Source organism: Notamacropus eugenii, chromosome 1, assembly GCF_028372415.1.
Source record: "Notamacropus eugenii isolate mMacEug1 chromosome 1, mMacEug1.pri_v2, whole genome shotgun sequence".
NCBI classification, from domain to species: domain Eukaryota; kingdom Metazoa; phylum Chordata; class Mammalia; order Diprotodontia; family Macropodidae; genus Notamacropus; species Notamacropus eugenii.
This window is the reverse complement of record NC_092872.1, coordinates 11,963,654-11,983,632: the sequence shown is the minus strand read 5'-3', so window position 1 is coordinate 11,983,632 and position 19,979 is coordinate 11,963,654. Positions and strand designations below refer to the sequence as shown.

Here is a 19,979-nt window from a genome sequence, read left to right as displayed (position 1 = left end):
CTAAAAAATTAGAAGTTTAGTGAAACATCTTATAGGCAGGCATACATGCCACAGTCCTGGAAGGACAAAATTACTTTTTTTTTTAATTAAGAAAACTTTTCAGTTTTATTTTATTTTATTTTCAGTTCCCAAGTCTTTTCCTCTCTGTACCTTGAGAGTCTTACCCTCCTCTACACCTTGAGAAAGCAAAAAACACAATACTTATTATACATAGAAGTTATGAAAAACATATTTCTACATTAGCCATGTTCTGAAAAAAAAAAAAGAGGAAAAATATGCTTCAGTCTATTCCAGTCTGCTCTCTGAACCCAACTTTATCTAGAAGTGGAGAGCACTCTTCATCCTCAGTCCAAGAACAGAATACTTGATGGAAGCAGGAACATAACTGGTCATTCAAGACTTCTTAACTGTGGTTTGCAAAAAAATTGTATTTTAACAATTTATGGCGATTCTAACCAGTAAGTGGCTGGTTTATTCATTACACACAAAGAGCTAAAGTTCAAACTCCATTATGGAAGTCAGTGCTTTTCTAAAGAGTTCCCCAATTCTCAGTCTATGATAGGAGTTCTTAATCTGGAATTTATAAATTTATTTTTTAAAAAAATATTTCAATAACTATATTTCAACATAATTGGTTTTCTTTATAATCTCATGTATTTTATGTGTTTAAAAACATAATTCTGAGAAGGGGTCCCCATGTGCTTTACAAGATTGCCAAAGTAGTCCATGACACAAAACTGGTAAAGAACAATGAAATGGATATGAAAAATGAATTAAGAGAGGTGTGATAAGGAAAAAAGTCAATAATGAAAATGTTAAGTCATTACTTGGCTATTCAAAGTTGATGACCACACATGAGGGAAAGCCTGTTGTTTCACTATAGAGCCCTTGATGGATATTAGGCCTGAACTGATGGAAGAATGGAGTGTCCAACACCTGCTAGCCAGACACACCGGTACATAAGCTGAAGAAGTAGACTAGAGTGGTTTCAGGGAGTATTAAGATTACATTACCTATCTATTTTCCCACAGGACCCATTTACAAGGCCTAGGATGTGCCACAACTCCTGAGCTATCTGGTTGCCACATTGTCCAACTTGAAGCCAAACAGTAGACATTTCCCTGGGGAGGAAGATGAAATGACAATTAAGAATTCAAAACATAATATATAGGACCCAATCACACGCCAAAACAATCCTGTGCAAAGGCCCCCCAAATGGAAGCTGTTCTCCCCCATCACTCCCTCTGTGGTCTTGAACAAGTCACTTAATGTCATAGGCCTCCATACAATAGACTGGTTAACAGGTTGTGGAATCACTTACCTTGCAGAGGTGCACAGTGATTTAAACAATTCAAAGAAAGTGCTGTGAATCAAATTCTGTTTGCTCATGTTGAAAGATTGATATGTAGGGAATGCTTTATTAATAGTATTTTATTTTCCCCGGTTATATGTGAAGCCAGTTTTTTAACATTCTTTTTTGAAAATTATTTTGAGTTCCTGTGTCCAAAGGGCAATCAAACTGTGCATACCCTTTGATCTAGCAATACCACTACTAGGTCTGTATCCTAAAGAGATAAAAAAAAAAAAGGGAAAGGAAAGGAAAAGGACCCACATGTACAAAAATATTTATAGCAGCTCTTTTTGGAATGGCAAAGAATTGGAAATTGAGGGTAAGCCCATCGATTGGGGAATGGTTGAACAAGTTGTGGTATATGAATGTAATGGAATACTACTGTGCTATAAGAAATGATGAGCAGGTGGATTTCAAAAAAACCTGGAAAGATTTACATGAACTGATGCTGAGTGAAGTGAACAGAACCAGGAGAATACTGTATATAGTAACAGCAATGTGTGATGATCAATTTTGATTGATTTAGCTCTCCTCAGCAATGCAATGATTTAAGACAATTTCAAAAGATTCATGATGACAAATGCTATTGCAGAGAAAGAACTGACGGAATCTCAATGCATATTGAAGCATACTATTTTTCACTTTCTGTATTTTTTTCATGTTCTTTTTTCCTTTGGATCTGAGTCTTCTTTTACAACATGACTAATATGGAAATGTTTTACATGATTACACATATATAACCTATAGTTTAGGGAGGAGGGAGGTGAAAGAGGGAGAAAAATTTGGAACTCGAAATCTTATTTAAAAATTGAATACTAAAAATTGTCTTTACATGTAATTCGAAAAAGATCATTCATTTGTATTTTTTAAAAAAGAAAAACATTTTGAGCTTCAAATTTTCTCTCTCCTTCCCTCACTTCCCCCATCTCTGAAACAGTACACAATTTTATATAGGTTATATATGTTCAATCATGCAAAACATATCACCATATTAGTCATGTTGTGAAAGAAGACACAGATCCAAAGGAAAAAAGGACATGAAAAAATGCAGAAAGTGAAAAATAGTATCCTTTGATCTACATTCAGACTGGGTTAGTTCTTTCTTTTGAGGTGAATAGCATTTTTCATCATAAGTCCTTTGAAATTGTCTTGGATTGCTGAGAATAGCTAAGTCATTCAAAGTTAACCATCATCCAGTAGTACTGTTAATGTGTACAATGTTCTCCTGGTTCTTCTAGCTTCACTTTGCATCAGTTCATATAAATCTTTCCAGGTTTTGTGAAACCTGCCTGCTCGTCATTTCTTATAACACAGTAATATTCCATTACAATCATATACCACAACTTGCTCAGCTGTTCCCCAATAGATAGGCATCTAGGGAATGCTTTATTACATAGAAAATACTTTCTTAACAATAGAAGAAGCCAAACTACAAAAAAGTCATACTAAAGAATATGACAAATTAGAGGATAAAAATTATAATACATGATAACTATAGTTTCTCTGTACTCCTTTAAGTCAATCAAGCACTTCCCTTTTAACCCTGTGAGTCAGATAGTATAAATATTATTATCCCTATTTTATAGATAAGAAAACTGAATCTGAGAGAGGTCCTGCCAACTGATAAATATGACACAACTCCTCAGTGTTGGAGCCAGAATATGGAGATAAAATAGAACAACCAAAAAAATATTACAAACAGATCCTACAGGGAGATCTGCCACATATCAATCTTAATCTGTGAATCAGAGTTCAATGCCTACTGTGAAAATTAGATGACCTTAGGCATAATAGGCTGTTTTGAAGAGATTAAATGATTTTATAAATCTTGGGGTGATATGGAAATATGAGTTACTGATTATTATCAATCTTTGTCCTGGGCAGAGCAAGGCTAACTTTTACTCTGGGGAAAAGGCAATGGAAGGGGAAGTCAAATCACTTGTAACAAGGGAGATATTTATTTTCCTCATATTTCCTACCACTATTATATTCAGTCTGTCCAATAGATGGATAGTTACCCTCAATATGCCCCTTATATCTTAAGTTCAGTGATATTCCTTGGTGACCTCCCCTCTCCCTGGATCCCTGAACCATGTCCCAAATTCTTTGACTCTAGTTTCTGTGGACTCTATGTAAGTCTTCTTGAAAAGCAGCTGTAACCTTACTAACCTACTATATCAGGCTACCTGTATGTCTGGTGTTGAAAAATGTGTATCTCATAACATTAAGCTCTGTATCTCCCAAGCTATATGCAAAAAAAGATGGGGGGGAGAAACACTGTTTTACCACAGTGGGAAACATGCATCTATTTGTGTTCATCACTGTATTAGGGAAACTGAGACAGAAGAAAATTAAGGAATTTGTTCAGTTACAGAACAATCTAGGGGCCAAACCAGGATGCCAACTCATCACTCCCAGATGTGTAGTTTGCTAGTTAAATCCAGAAATATGACCTAGTATGATGGAAGAAGAACTGAATTTGGAGTTGGAGGATATGGTTCTTCCTTTAGCTCTTACTAGCTATGTGACCCTGCCCCAGTTCCTCATTTGTAAAAATGAGCTGGAGAAGGAAATGGCAAACCACTCCAGTATCTTCAATAAGAAAACCCCAAAATGGGGTCAGGAAGAGTTGGACATATCTGAAATGACTCAATCACGACAAACAACAACTACGATTAACTAACCTTATTTTAGGCAAGACACTCAATCAGTCTGATTCTGTTTCCTCATTTATAAACTGAACAGCTTGGCTTCGGTCAAACAGGAGCTTTTAAGTATTTTTGTGTCATGGACTCCACTTGTAATCTGATGAAGGCCATGACTTCCCAAATAATGTTTTTTAAATGTGCAAAATAAAATACACAAGAAACCAATTATATTGTAATGTAGTCATCTATATATATATGTATATATATATATATATTTTTAAACAAGTTCATAGATTCTAGGCTAAGAACCTTTGGCTTAGGTGTTTCCTAAGATCCCTGAGAACTCTGAATTTTATGAAATATTTTTCCACATGTAAAATTAATCTGTATACTTTTCCAACTCAGAAATGTTATAATCTATAATTTTCCAAAGAGATCTATACACACAAAATGGATATCAATATGTTGAAGGATGATGACATTAAATATTTTTTAAAAATACTACTTCAGGGAGGACATTAGAGAATGTCCAGATGAGGGCAACTAGGATTGTGAAGGGCCTCAAGGTTATGCCATTTGAGGATTGATTTTAGGAAATAGAGATGTTTAGCCTAGAGGAGAGAAGACTTGGGTAGAGATGGAAGACATGATAGCCATCTTCAAGAATATGAAGGACTGTCATGGTGGAAGAAGGGTGAACCTTGCTCTGTTTGGCCCAGAGAGCAAGGAAAGGAACCATGAGTATAAGTTACAAAGAGACAAATTTAAACTTGATGTCAGGAAGAACTTTCTAATAATTATAGCTAACAAAAATGAAATGGGATGTAGGGAGGACTTGGGTCTTCTTTCACTAGGGTGCCACAAAGGCTGGTTGATTACTTGTTGAGAATGTTGTGGGGTTGGGGTCTATTTAGATAGGGGTTGGATTAGATGATGGCTCCTCGGATTTCCTTCAGAATTTAAGATTTCAAGATTCTGTGTAAAGTCCCACAAAAATTGGAGAGATGTGAACAAAGTAGAGATAGGGTCAGTGGTAAGAACCCTATACATCTCAAATTGGACCTATACAGTTATCCCATCCACATCATGAATTTCCCCATCAGAGTTTTGATACATTACAGGTTGGCATAAGAAATTAAATGGGAATTTGGGGGGAATTTTGTGTAAGGTGCAGATGACATGAAGACCACCAGACAACACCGAGTCTATGACTAAATACTAAAGCCAAATATTACAGTCAGGTATTGTAAATACCCCATAAAAGAAAAAGAAAATAATTAGACTTCTCTGGTACAAAGGGAAGGCCAAAAAATTTTTACACACATTTTCCACATTGTGAGGGCACTGGCCCCCTAACCCCTGCAATGTGAAAGGGATAACTGTATAAAGTCACATATCTAGAAAGTTAAAGAATCAGGATTTTGCTTCTAGTCCAAATCCATAGTTCTTTCTACTACAACACAGCTAAGAAGCTGAGGAATTTTATTCTAACAAAAAACTTCACTCATTCATTTCTCACATAATTTCAATCTAATAATTGCTTTTTAACTGAGGGGAAAAAAAGGAAAGAAGAATACATAATCAATGACGCACAAGGCATTACTGTTGTCATTAAGAAAAAAGTAGAGGGGAAGGGGAAGGCAGAACCAAGATGGCAGAATAATAGAAAGCACTATAGTGGACTCACCTTCACAAACTCCTCTAGATAGATTTAGAAAATGCATCAGACCAAATCCTGATTGGGAAATCCAGAAAAAGTCATAGTGAGTTATCTGTCCAGCTCAGCTATCTCTATAGGGAGACGGATAGATCTGCAAACAATGGAGATGAGTTGGGGCCCTGCACAGAGCACTCTAGCACCCAGGGGAAAGCTGTGGAAGAGGAGGTCCCAGACCTTACTGGTGCCCCTTCAGACCCACAACAAGGTACCAAAATGGGAATAGGGGCCTACTGGCAGCTTTGTTGCCCACTACATAATTCTGGGTGACAGATTCAAGGCAGGGTAAGAAAGTGGCTTTCCAAAGTAAGGAGGCCCTCCCTAGGTGGTGTTCTGAGAAAGGAAGGAGTTCAGAAGCCACTGGAAGCAATGGTTTAGCTCAGACTCTAGACTTGGAGCAGGGTCTCACTCCTACCATCCTGCCCGGCCTGCAGAGGAATACCTAAGGCAGGAATCTCTAACCAAATAAAGCTTATAATTCTGCCACTCTGAGCCAATAGAGTTTTCCAGCTGACTGACAGAGGCAAAGACCATTTGCAATCTCCTCTTGCACAGACTCAAATCCAGGTCAGGAACTTGCAGAGCTCAGACCTGGGGGCAGCAATGAGACTTTGCCCTGGATAAGACCACTTTAAGAGCACTGAAAGCTTTCAGGTCCCTAGCCTGTCCCTGAGATCCTGAAACAAGATAATTGCTCAAAAGACAGCAAAAAGATGAGCCCAGCCCTAACATGGAGTCCAAAGTCGGGAAGAAGGGTGGAAGAATCAGCAAGAAAAACAAGAACCATCATGGTGGCAGGGACACTCAAAACACACATGCAAATAGAAGCATCAATACCACTTCTAGGTCTGCATCTTAAAGAGATCAGAAAAAGAGAAAATGACCCACATGTACAAACATTTATAGCAGCTCTTTTTGCAGTGGCCAAAAACTGGAAATCAAAGGAATGCCCATCAATTGGGGAATGGCTGGACAAGTTGTGGTATATGAACGTAATGGATACTATTGTTCCACAAGAAATGATGAGAAAGACCTGGGAAAATATGAACTGATGCTGGGTAAAATGAGCAGAACCAGAACACTGTACATAGTAACAGCAACACTGTACGATGACCAACTTTGACAGTCCTAGCTCTTCTCAGCAATGCAATGATCTAAGACAATTCCAGAAGACTCATGATGAAAAATGCTATCCACATCCAGAGAAAGAACTTTGGAGTCTGAATGCAGATCGAAGCAGACTATTTTCTTTTGTTGTTGTTTTTTCTTTCTCATGGTTTTTCCCTTTGGTTCTGATTCTTCTTTTACAACATAACCAATGTGGAAATATGTTTAATATGATTATACATGTATAGCCTATATTAGATTGCATTCTATCTTGGAGGGAAGGAATTTGGAAATAGAAATCTTATAAAAGTGAATGTTGAAAACTAAAAATAAATAAATTAAAAAAAGAAAAAGAAAACTGCTCAGATTTCTTAAACCCATAAGGCAAAGCAAAAATAGAAAGAAGCTACTGGTCACCTTCTGAAAGAAATCCAGAAAGGTTCCGGGAACATCATAACCAAAATCCAGAGCTTCTAGACAAAAACAACAAAATGAAAACACTGCAAACAGTCAGAAAGAAAAGATTCAAGTACCAAGGATCTACAGTCAGGATTGCATATAATTTAGAAGCAGTATTTTATATAATAAAGGAGCAGAGCACTTGGAATATGCTATTACAGGAGACAAAGAATTTGGGCTTGTAGCCCAAGAATAACTTACTCAACAAAACCAAGTATGGTGCTATAGGGGGGAAATGGTCTTTTAATGAAATAGAGAACTTTCAAGCATTCCTGATGAAAAGACCAGAGCTGCAAAGAAACTATGAAATTCAAAGTTACGAGTAAAGAGAAATAAAAAAATGTAAATATGAATTAACAGTGATATAGGATTATGCAAGAATAAACTTCGCATTCAAATATGGGGAAATGATACATGTGTCCTCTCTGAACCCTGTTATCATCAGGGTTCATAGTGGGAGTTCCATTAGATAAGGTCTGGGAGGAGTTCTGCTGTCTTAATGATCTTAAGAATGGAAAGAGAGAGGAAGAAGGATGGAGTGAGGGAGGGAAATGAAGCTTAGGGGAAATTATCTCACATAATCAGGGTGTATAAGTAGCCTTCTATGCCAACCAGAAGGAGGGGCTTGGGGGAACAGCTGACACTTAAAAGTCACTGTCATCTGAAATGGTCAAAAGAAGGAAGAATTCACACACACACACACACACACACACACACACACACACACACACACACACACACACACACACAGAAATACATTACCCTCAACAGGGAAATATGAGGGAAAGAAGTATGTGTGTGTTTGTGTGTGTGAGAATGAGAGGGAGAATGAATTGAGGTATTAGTCCTAAGCAAAATAAACTCTGACACACCAAAACAAAACAAAACAAAAACAAAACCATATATACCTCTTTTTCAGGTGGCAAAGAATGGGAACAAGAGGGGATGCCCATAAATTGGGGAATGGGTGAACGAGTTATGGCATACAAATCTGATTAAATTATTATGCTAATACTATTGTGCTCAACTCTTATTAGCATAATAAGCAACCAGTATTACAGAGAACTAATGACACTAGAGAGGCAAAGGACTCAATGCAAAATGAGACAAATTTTAGGAGGAACACGGCCAATGTGGAAATTTGTTTTTTACCATGCATATTTATGACAGGTTTTGTTTTTCTCATCTTCTCAATTTCGGGGAGGGAGGTAGAAGGGTAAGAAGGCAGGTCTTGGCTGCTTAAACAAAATATTTTTTTCAAAAGAAAGGGAGAGAGAGGAAAAAAGAAAGAAACAAACCACTGAGGAGAGGGCCAATGAGGTAGGTGTCGAAATCTTATGATTCTAAGTTGTTGGAAGGATGGTAGGGAAACCCAATAACATCATGTGGAATGTCTAAAAATGATTCAAAAGATTGCCTTTCATTCCATTTCCAGATCTGGACCAAATTACAGATCCCCCTCATGTCCAGTTTTATGACCAGCAGGAAATGGAAGTTTTTCATAAAATTCTGGGATGAGGCATCAGGCACCAATTTTTTATCACTGCAAGGGGCCCAACACTAACTTTTTGCTTTTTAGAGTCTGAAAAATTATTTTATAAAGTATTAAGATATGCAGAGCAGAATTAAGTCACAATTGAGCTGGGCACAATTTAATAACTTGATTTATAAATAAAAATACAGAAGTTGCATTAGATGACATAATGAAATACTAAAATATTTTAAGAGTTTAAGAAAAAAATGACTTGCATTAAATGAATATATATATGTGTGTTTGTATATATGTATATACACCCATATATACAAACACACACACACACACACATATATAAGCAGCAGGGCATATCAAACAGAGAACTGATCTTGAATCTGGGAAGTCTTACTTCTGGCACATACTATCTATGTGATCATGGTCAATCTGCTTAACTCCTTGGTGCCCTAAGCAACTCTCTAAGACTACAAGCTACAGATAAAGTACCAACCTGAACTGGTACAAGGGCATTTCCCTGCTATAGAGTTTTCTTTACCAATGAAATCACAACTCTAGTCCCTATCCTAATTTACATACAGATGTATACACATGTAATTTATAGAACCCAAGTGTATAGCGAGGAAACATATTCCGCACCTTGACAGTGGGATGTGTGCAATATACATAGTTTGACTACAGAATTTAGAAATGTTGTCAAAGCCTAAATATATTCTTGGAAGTCAAGATGCTACACCCACAGAGAAAAGAGAGGAAACTTTTCCTGCTTTAATTCTTTATCTGCGTCTGTAAACCCAGTATCCTTGAGATACTGAGATAGGAAAGGGTACAAGGGGAACAGAGCACGCTCTCCCCGAAGCTAGATAGCTTCTTGCTTCTTAATTATGCCAATATCTTGGTTACCAGGTGTTGTTTCAATTATTATTATCATAAAGCCGGTATTCCATCTTCACAGAATAGTTTCCCCCTGGACTTTTTCCCTCACATTCTTGAGCTTTAGCTCTTTTGTCTTCTTCCAGCTTATGCTTTGCTTCTGTCACTGCATCTTGGTTTTTTTTTAGTGGAAAGTGAACCTTGAAAGATTCATATTCCTTTTTTTTTGTCATCCAGTTTCCTCATCTTTGTTGTTATGGATATCATCTTGGTATCTTTAAGGATAGCCTTCTACTTATTTGCATGTTTTGCATATATTACCATTCCACTCAGTCTTCCAATGAGCAAAATGATTTCTTCTCATTTCAAGGGAAAATTCCCTCTGCAATTCTGTAACTCTTCTCCTTGCAACCCCTTGTGTCGGAGGCACCCCATCCTAACACAAAGGGCCAAAGTCCCTTGGGGGAACATTCTCTCTGGCTCATCTGCCTCCATCCAGATGTAACCTGGGAACTTCAGTAAGTAGCATCAGCTCCTTTCAAAAGCACTGAGGATCAAATATTATTCACATAGCAAAGGACTCACACCTGAATTCACCAGGTCAGGAGAGCTCCCCTTTCCCTGTTTCCAGGACATATTCTCAACTTTCCTTCCCAAGAACAGAGACCCTATGACTCCTAGTCATGCCCTGGTGGCACTCTATCAAGAGGCAAGTTCAGGGCTCTCTCCTTTCTGTTATTTACCGTTGTGGCTCCTTGCTATCCTTCTGCTTCTGGATAGTTCTTTGACTTTTCATGCTATTAACTCACCTTATAGTACTAAGGTATTTACCACTGTGTTTCATTGCTGTTTGACTTTGCATCTAAAAAGAGTTTCTAGCAGTTACTCCTCTTTGAGACATGGTGCCAGACCTTGACTTATGGCACCACCAAGAGATTGCATGGAGCCTTTAACTGAAAGTGTTACAATTCTCCAAGGACTCTGGGACCAGAATTGTCCCAAGCTATTTATTCCTCCTGTACCTTATATTAGGTATCAACATAGGCACTTGTGGTATTCAAATAGAGAGTCACAACCTTGTACTATAGACAAAGATGTAAGCACCAGGCAATATTTGTTCAACAGCTAGTTTTCTAGCTATTGTATTTCTGTTGTACCGATATAAAAATATTCAGGGATTTGCTGATGAAAACTGCTGTCAATTATAACCTAGCAATAGAGACATTTTAATAATCAGTTTATTACATGTTTAGAGCACAGTCTCATGGCATACAAAAACCAATGGGTCCCCAATAACTTCAGCATTTTAAAAGTTTTAGTTATAAGTCAGGTTGAATACAGTTTACAGAGGACAAAAGGGAAGGTAAAGATTTACACATCAAAGAATCAACAGCAATGATTAAGTAAAATAATGATTAGGTGAAATAATTAACTGATCAGCAAATACTCTAGTATTAGGCTAAAGCTGCTATCTCTTACTGGAATTTTGTAAATAGATGATAAAACAGAAACTAATCAGATAGCACTAAGGCTATAACTCATGCCTCAGCTTGATGTTGCAAATTCTAACAAACTGATATAACTAGTCGCCTTAGATGGATGGCAGCAATATTAAAATTCTCTTATGACAGTACCTTCCTCTCAGATCTACCCACAGCACTATAAAAATAGATCTTTCAGATCTATATGAACAGATGCAAAGTGAAGTAAGCAGAACTAGGAAAATAATATATGCATGGACTATAATAATGCAAATGGAAAGAACAAAATTTAAAATGGACACTATAATTACAATGACAAAGGTTTGTCCCAAATATAGATGAGAAAGTGCACCTTCTTTCCTCCTTTCAGAGGTAAGGAACACTGCATAGAAGTCAAACATAGGTGATGTGTTGATGGGCGTTGTTGAACTTATTTTGTTCTCTCTTAAAATCGTTGTTACAATGGATGGTTCACTGGGTAGAGGAAATGGGATGAATTTTGAAACAAAAGTGATTTTAAAACACGTCAACAAAAATAAAATATGTTTAAAAAAAATAGAAAATAGATCTATAACTGAACTGAAATGAAAACATCATAATTTAAATAAGAAACACTTCCTTGCCTTGAATCATGGACAATAGATAGATCTTTGATTAGGAATAACCACTGTGCAGGCTCACAAGTACTCAACTTATTGACCAGTCCCCCATTATACTCTCTTTCCACCATTCTAGTCTAAAAAAATTATAATCCTCAGCCAATCAGCCATGGTGTATTTTGAACACATTGTCCATGTCCCCAATCCATAACAATCCTCTAGGATTCTGCGGAAACATACGCATTGTTCCTTCACTTGCTTCCCTAGTGTTATATAGGAAAGTACTGCTTAGTACTCAACAAATGCCTATTTCAGAGCTCAAAATGGTTTTCCCAACATAAAAAAGGCAAGCAAAGAGGGGGGGAGGGGGGAAGAAAATAGTTTTCCAATCCAGGAAAGAAACCTGGTCCATACAGAGCTTCCTAGGCCACATAAAGCACTCCCTGAATCGATTTAGAACCTAGGATTGACTGGAAGTCACCCCTGCCCCTCACTCTCAGTTGATAAACCAAACCAATTTGGCTTGGTGCTTGAAAACCAAATCTGGGTCACAGAAGGGGAAGGGAACTGGAGTACTTCATCATCTTTCTCTCCAGGGTGGACCCTGAAGAGCAGGTTTAATTATTAACTCCAAAAGAAAGCCTGAGGTTCCTATAGCAATCCAAGAGCATGTGGGACTCCTCCCAGGCATTTGTGATCTGTAATCCACTGAAAGTCACTTCCTCAACATCAGGGTAAGAAATCAAACTATTGGGTAAAATCTCTCTCATGAGTTCCTCAGAACATAAGGTCATCCATCTGAAGTCTGGACAAAACTTTCTAAGTATCCCTTTTTACCCAGAGTAACAAAATTTTCTCTAAATAAATCCTGCATGTGTAGAGTGCATTGGTGCATTCAGAAGGACTGAGCTAAGTGAGTAGCCCTCCATTACTTATCCAATAATTGTGATTTGGTCTATATGTGAGACTCTCTTGCTAAAGTATTTAGTATAAAATGTGGAAGTAGGATGGTGACATGAAACCTGTCCTGCTATAAACAGTGCACTATTTTTGTTCTACATTCTCTTTATTCTCTGTGGATAACAAGGAGTAGTGTTAAAAGGTATTGGTCAAATGAAATTATATGGCTTTTCAGCTATCTACTCTAGATCTACTCCTCCTTCCTACTACCTTGTCCTTTTTCTACAATCTTCTATGCCTGAAACCTTTTAGGCTAACTTCCATGTCCCATACAACATTGCTAATTGGTACCTCCCTTTCTGGGCAGCTAGGTGGTGCAATGGATAGGGTGTTGTGCTTGGAGTCAGGAAGAATCCTTTTTGTGAGTTTAAATCTATCCTCAGATGCTTACTGTGTGATCATAGGCAAGTCACTGAACACTGTTTGCCTCAGTTCTTTATCTGTAAAAATAATCTGGAGAAGGAAAATGGGAAACCAAGAATATCCCACACACAGCTTTGAGAGGTCAAATGAGTAGGTAAAATGAATCTGTAGTCAGTCAGCCTAGTCTTCATGGCTGTGTCCTCTTGTAGAATTAAGCAGCAAAGGCATAGCAGCAAATGTAATGGTGAAGCAAGGCAAAAACTTAGAGCAGAGTCCAAAAATATAGCCATGGATAAGAAACTGAAGTTCAAGGTAGGAAAAAGAAACAGGCAGCCAAAGGTGCACAGACCAGGGGACTGTGACTAGGATTAAAGTTGTCTACATAGCAACACAATTGGAAAATGACTGCTAATTCCAAAATACAGGTTGTCTCAGCCCTCATTTTAATTCATTTGAATTATATATCGATTACACATCTATTATGTGCAGAGCATTGTGATATATGAGAAATATTAAATACAAAATTTTGTTAAGATATTTTCAAGTACCCTCCCCTTACTCCTTTGCAGAGATGGTGGAAAGGGGTCCATAAGTGTGGAAAACAGAGGAGTTTTTTTAATGTGTTAATCAGTTTTTCTTAATTATTTTTGTCTTGAACTTTAAAAAAAATCTGTTAAATATTGATCAAAACTCTGTATGCAGTGGCAAAGAATTAGAAACTAAGGAGGTGGCCCTAATTTGGCAATGGTTAAACAAGTTATGGTACACGAATGTGATGGAATATGGATGGAATAACGGAGAGGACGCTTTCAAAGAAAGGTAGGAAGCTTTGTATGAACTGATGCAATATAAAGTGAGAAGAACAAGGAGAACAATTTGCATAATAACAATAGCATAAAGACAAAAAACTTTGAATGACTTAGCAACTATTCCTCAAGTCACCATCAAAACTTCTTTTTTTTAATTAAATTATTTTGTTTTCAGTGTTGTTGCTGTGTACAAAGTTCTCCTAGTTCTGCTCCTTTCACTCAGCATCAGATCATATAAGTCCTTACAGGCCTCTCTGAAGTCTTCCTGTTCATCATTTCTTATAGTACAATAGTATTCCATTACATTCATATACCACAATTTATTCAGCCATTCCCCAAGCGATGGGCATCTCCTTGATTTCCAATTTTTGGCCACTACAAAGAGAGCTGCTATAATTTGTACATATAGGACCCTTTCCCATTTTTATGATCTCTTGGGGATACAGTCCTAGTAGTGATATTGCTGGGTCAAAGGGTATGCACATTTTTGTAGCCCTTTGGGCATAGTTCCAAATTGCTCTCCAGAATGGCTGGATCAGCTCACAGCTCCACCAACAATGAATCAGTGTTCCAACTCTCCCACATCTTCAACATTTATCATCTTGCTGTTTTGTCATGTTAGTCAATCTGATAAGTGTGATGTGGTATCTCAGAGTTGTTTTGATTTGCATCTTTCTAATCAATAGTGATTTAGAGCATTTTTTCATATGATTATAGATAGTTTTAATTTCTTCCTCTGAAAATTCCCTGTTCATATCATTTGACCATTTATCAGTTGGGGAATGATTTGTATTCTTGTACAGTTGACTCAGTTCTCTATATAGTTTAGAAATGAGGCCTTTATCACAGACACTAGTTGCAAAAATTTTTCCCCAGTTTTCTGCTTCTTTCCTGATCTTGGTTGCATTGGGTTTGTTTGTGCAAAAACTTTTCAATTTAATGTAATCAAAATTATCCATTTTACACTTCATAATGTTCTCTGTCTCTCGTTTGGTCAAAAATTTCTCCATTCTCCATAAATCTGACAAATACACTATTACTTGCTCCCCTAATTTGTTAATAGTATCAGTCTATATACCTAGATCATGTATCCATTTGGACTTTTTTCTTGTGTATGGTGTCAGGCATTGGTCTATGCCCAGTTTCTGTCACAGTCATTCAGTTTTTCCAGCAATTTTTGTCAAATTGTGAGTTCTTATCCCAGAACCTGGCGTCCTTGAGTTTTCAAACAGTAGATTGCTATATTCATTGATTACTGTGTCTTGAGTACCTAACCTATTCCACTGGCCTACCCCTCTGTTTCTTAGCCAGTACCGAGTGGTTTTGGTGATTGCTGCTTTATAATACAATTTGAGATCTGGAAGGCCTAGGCCACCTTCCCTAGCATTTCTTTTCATTGGTTCCCTTGATATTCTGGACCTTTTGTTCTTCCAGATGAATTTTGATAAAACTTCTTCAAAAAATAAATTTTAAAGAGTGACATGGTGGCTATGAGAATATGGCAGCCTTGGACCCTTTGTGTTTGCTTTTTCCTGATATTCGTTGAATAGATATTTTGAGATCCAAGTGTTTAAGTGACTTTGTGAGTTTAGGAGATAGAGGTTCCATTAGAGGTCCTATCAGTGGTCAGAGCTGAATGGCAGCAGCAGTCACAGTGCCCACCCAAGTGGTAGTAGCTGACAGCAGTAGGAGCTCCTATAAGAGTTGTAGAAAGGTGCACCAAGGATAAATAGATATAGAGTAATAGTACCCAAGGATAATAACAGGTTCACGGTACATAACCGCTAGTGGTGAAGTGAAGAGTCAGTGATGCTATAATGGCATGAAGCCTAGGAATCATGCTGAATGTCCGAGCCCTGAAGGGAGCTACTTCAACATGGAACTCCATGAAGGGAGAAAAGAACCCCCAGTCAAGAAGCTGTAAATTATTCCTTTGTCACACATGTTTTCTATGTATGCCTCACCACCCCTGCACATCAAGTTTGTGTCTACTATTTTCATGAATATTATGTGCAATTTGCCCCAGCTTTGGGGCAAATGTTTTGTAAAACTGTCCTTATCTTAATGAGTGCCCTAGCTCAAAGTTAAGCTCAAGTGGCTGATTGTTAATAGGAAGTATACCAGTGGGTACTTGGAAACAAACTACCAGAAATATTGCCCCTCAGGATCACCCCTAGGGTACTGAGTTATAGTCATCCTCCATTTGGGCACCCCAACCTGCCAGTATAAGTTGGAGATAAAGACTGAGTCCCAAAGGAGGTAAATTAGCATCATTATCATCATTAACATCATCACTGTCACCATCATCATCATCATCATCTGTTATTACACCATCCATTCTCAGTAGAGGCAGGAAACCGGGCGATGCCATTCGTTTTAGCATAGTTAAATTAATAAAACACACAATGTTTTATTTACCCTAGCACAAGTTTAAAATATTCTAAGACTGATACTGAAAAGCACAATACTACTAGAGTTAAGAGTCTATCAGTCTTTTTCTTAGGAGGCCTGATTTCCAAAGACTTGCCATTTTTTGGGAAGGGGGGGAACAGCTAAGCCTTTATCTGGGCATTTTAAGTCTCAGCCTAGGAAGTCTATTTCTCCAATAATTGCTCGAAATATGCCCTTGGGTCAGTTCTAAATGAGACACATGCAACAAGATACAAATTTTATTTGAAAGCTTTTTTGCTTATATCCCCAAAGGCTCATATCCAGTTTGACAAGGCTGAGGAACTAATTTATGTTCAAATCAAACTGAAAAAAAGCCCAGTGAGCTAAATGTCAGAAATCCCAAGCAATTAGTTTTTAAATAACTTCCTGTTTGGGAGAGGAAGATGGAATGGTGATATGGGTTTTGGGAATTTTACTCAAATGATATAGAGTTCAATTTCATGAGTATTTACTATGCCCACTGCGGGCAAGGTACTATGCTAAGTGCTATAAATATGAAGGTTAGTTAAGAGTTTAAATCCTGCTCTCATCTGTGGGGGCTGAAATTAACAAAGGCTCACATTTCGTAAACCATAAAAGGTTATGTAAATCCCTTCATAAATGTGAGCTATTATTTAATAACCTTCATGAAATTACACTAGCCCTTCCTCCAGGAGCAGTGAAGCTCATCAAATTGTCACCACGATGGACAGTTTTAATGATCTGTGAAGAAGTGATTCAACGGAGCCCATGAAAACTACCTTTTCTTCTGGAAGGAGTTTCTTAGGAGAGTTTCTGTGAGGTCCCAAGCTGAAACTCAGCATGGCCCAATGTATCACCTTCCATCAGATGCCCCCATGAGATTCAACTCAAGTGCAACCAAAGGAAAGAACCCTGGAATAGACCAGAATGTTAATGTGGTCACTATAGTCTCAGCTTTGCAAAGTCAGCACTTCAGGGGCTGTTTATTCCTTCTTAGGAAGTATGACTGCAAATTAGATTATGCTGCCATCCAGTGAACAGTAGAGCCTGAGTTATAACGTCTTTGAACTGCACATAGCCAGGCTTCAGCCACAGGGATGCGTTTACTGGAAAAGATATTAGCATGCTTTTCTAGTCATTATCCTCTTTTACAACAACAGAACTCTGAGGCAGGGCAAAATTAACAAAACCACAACTGTGTGCACATTGACTACACACACATAACAAATAAAAGAAAAAGGAAAATGGGGAAAAATGAAGTAACAGGGATAACAGTATTAGAGTTTGGGGTGAGCATAGAGAGTCACTCATGAGGCACTCAGAGTTGTTGTGGCCTGGAATTCTTTCTTTCCTAGAAGGCTCGGTACCATAATCATGCTATATATTCCTTCTCCTGTAAGCAAAAGTTTGGGAATATAGGAAGCAATGTCCTTGAAGTCTCCTCCCAGGCTATATATGTAAGCACAGATCTCCCATAGCCATGGGTTTGTGCCGTAAGTCATTACTGCCGCTGGTTGAGGGTGAGTCAAATTTTCCTCTCCCCCTTTTGTTGTACTCGGAAAGAAGCAAGGAAAAAAGTGGAATTAATCTCTCAAGAGCTCAGCCAGCAGGGGGGCCAGTGGCTAATTTGTTCTTCAATCAGCAGGAATTCTCATTAATTGCCTTCTTCATCCAGTGACTATAATCACATCAGGTTGATAGAGGAACTTCTTCAATTTGATCACTACTAAGAAGGATCCATAACATATTATATTGTTGAACTGCAAGAAAAAAATCCTTATTTTGATCAGGGACTCCTCTGATCCACCTCTTATATACTTAATTACAGAAGATAAAATAGATGGATTTGATTATATAAAAATTTTTTTTACATAACAAGAACCCCCCCCCCCCAACACACACACCCAAAAATAAATATTTTGGAGAAAAGTCTTTGCTATAAATACATCTGATATAAAAATTTGATAGCCCAAATCTTGAAATGACACAATTCTGTGAGAGTAAGATCCATTCTGAAATAGATGATGATGATGATGATGATGATGATGATGATGATGATGATGATGGGCTAGCATTTATATACACTTCAAAATCTGTAAGGTACTTTTACACATACTATTTAATTTCATCCTCACAACAACCGTGGGAGGTACATGTTTTATTGTTACCTTTTTACAGAAGAGGAAATTAAGGCACGGAGAGAAGTCAAGCGACTTGCCCAGGGTCATATAGTTAAGTACTTGAGACCAGATTTGAACTCGTCTTTTTAATTCCAGAACAGCATTTGATCCATTGTACCATCTACTTCCTATCAAATGATATAAATACATCCTCCTTTCTGACTTAGGCAAGCATAATAAAGATTTTAAAAGAAAAAGGAAAAAATGTTTAACAAAACCAACCAATATATTGAAATACAACATTTCACATCCATAGTTCTCTACCTCTGCAACAAAAGGAGAGAGGTACATTTACTTGACTCTTAGAATTTCACAGTAATCTGCTTTTCTATTCTGTCATTTCTATTTACATTGTTGTAGTCAGTATGGACACTGTTTCCTGCTTCTACTTAGTTCACCCTGCATTAGTTTGTATAAATCTTCCTGAGATTCTCTGAATTCTTCATATTTGCCACATCCAACAGCACAGTAATGTTACAATAATCATGCATCACAATTTTTTTTAACCATTTCCCAATCAATGGTTATTTATTTTGCGTCTAATTCTTTGCTACCACATAGAGTGCTACTCTGTCTATTTTGTTGCACATGGAACTCTTCTGTTTTGACCTTCCTGAAGAAAACACCAGCGGAATTTCTGAGTCAAAGAGTATAGACATTTCAGTTTTCTTCCTTCTTTCCTTCCTTCCTTTTTTTCTCATTCCTTCCTTTTTTCTCATTCCCTTCTTCCTCTCCTTTGTTTTTTCTCCCTTTCCTTCCTTTCTTCCTGCCTTTTCTTCTTTCATTCTTTCTTTCTTGCCTTCCTTCCTTCCCTCATTCATCCATTCTTTTTAAGAATAACTAAAAAAAAATTTCAAATTGTTTTCAGAATGGATGGATCAATTCACAGCTCTGCACCAACCATGTATATATGCCTATTTTCCCACAGGCCCTCCAACATTATGTCTTATTGACTCTTTTTTATTATCTTTTGTTACCTTTGTCAACTTGCTGGTAGTACAAATAAGGCAGTTCTATGGATATGAAGAAGCAGCAAGGAGAAATGCAGTAAGGAAAATTTCAATTGGAAACTCAACTTTAATACTTATTAGTTTTTTAAACATGATCCAGTCATATAATCTCACTGAGATTCAGTATTCCTATCACTAAAGGGAGAATAGTAATACTTAGAGTACCTCCCCCACAGCATTACTGTGATGTGACAATGTACATAAAATGCCTTGTGAACTTGAAAATATTATATAGAGTGCCCCCAAAGTCTTAGTGCAACTCCCCACTATGACCATCAGTAAGAGGCAGTTTGATGTAGTGGACAGAGAACCAGACCAAGAACCCAGGAACACCTGGGTTCAAGTCCTGTTTTTGACATACTGGACAAATCACTTAACTTTCAGTGCTCTACCTAGACAATTTTTTTAATACTAAAAGTTGTAACATCAACAACAAAATAGATGTCAACTTTCACTGGTAGAGGAAGTTTTTTCTTTTATCACCTACAGCAATAAAATGATAGGTTCAGTGTCTATTCCTG

General features: G+C 37.4%; 1 protein-coding gene across 4 annotated transcripts in view; it reads right to left on the bottom strand.

Annotated features, from left to right (window-relative positions):
- Positions 1–19,979, bottom strand: part of LOC140533596 (uncharacterized) — a 69,137-nt gene that overhangs the window by 31,466 nt on the left and 17,692 nt on the right. For all 4 annotated transcript variants that reach the window (XM_072653555.1, XM_072653550.1, XM_072653541.1 and 1 more), the window contains exon 2: positions 1,014–1,121. In XM_072653555.1, the coding sequence (XP_072509656.1) occupies positions 1,014–1,117 (104 nt within the window). In that variant the 5' untranslated portion in view covers positions 1,118–1,121. The remainder of the gene's footprint in view (positions 1–1,013; positions 1,122–19,979) is intronic.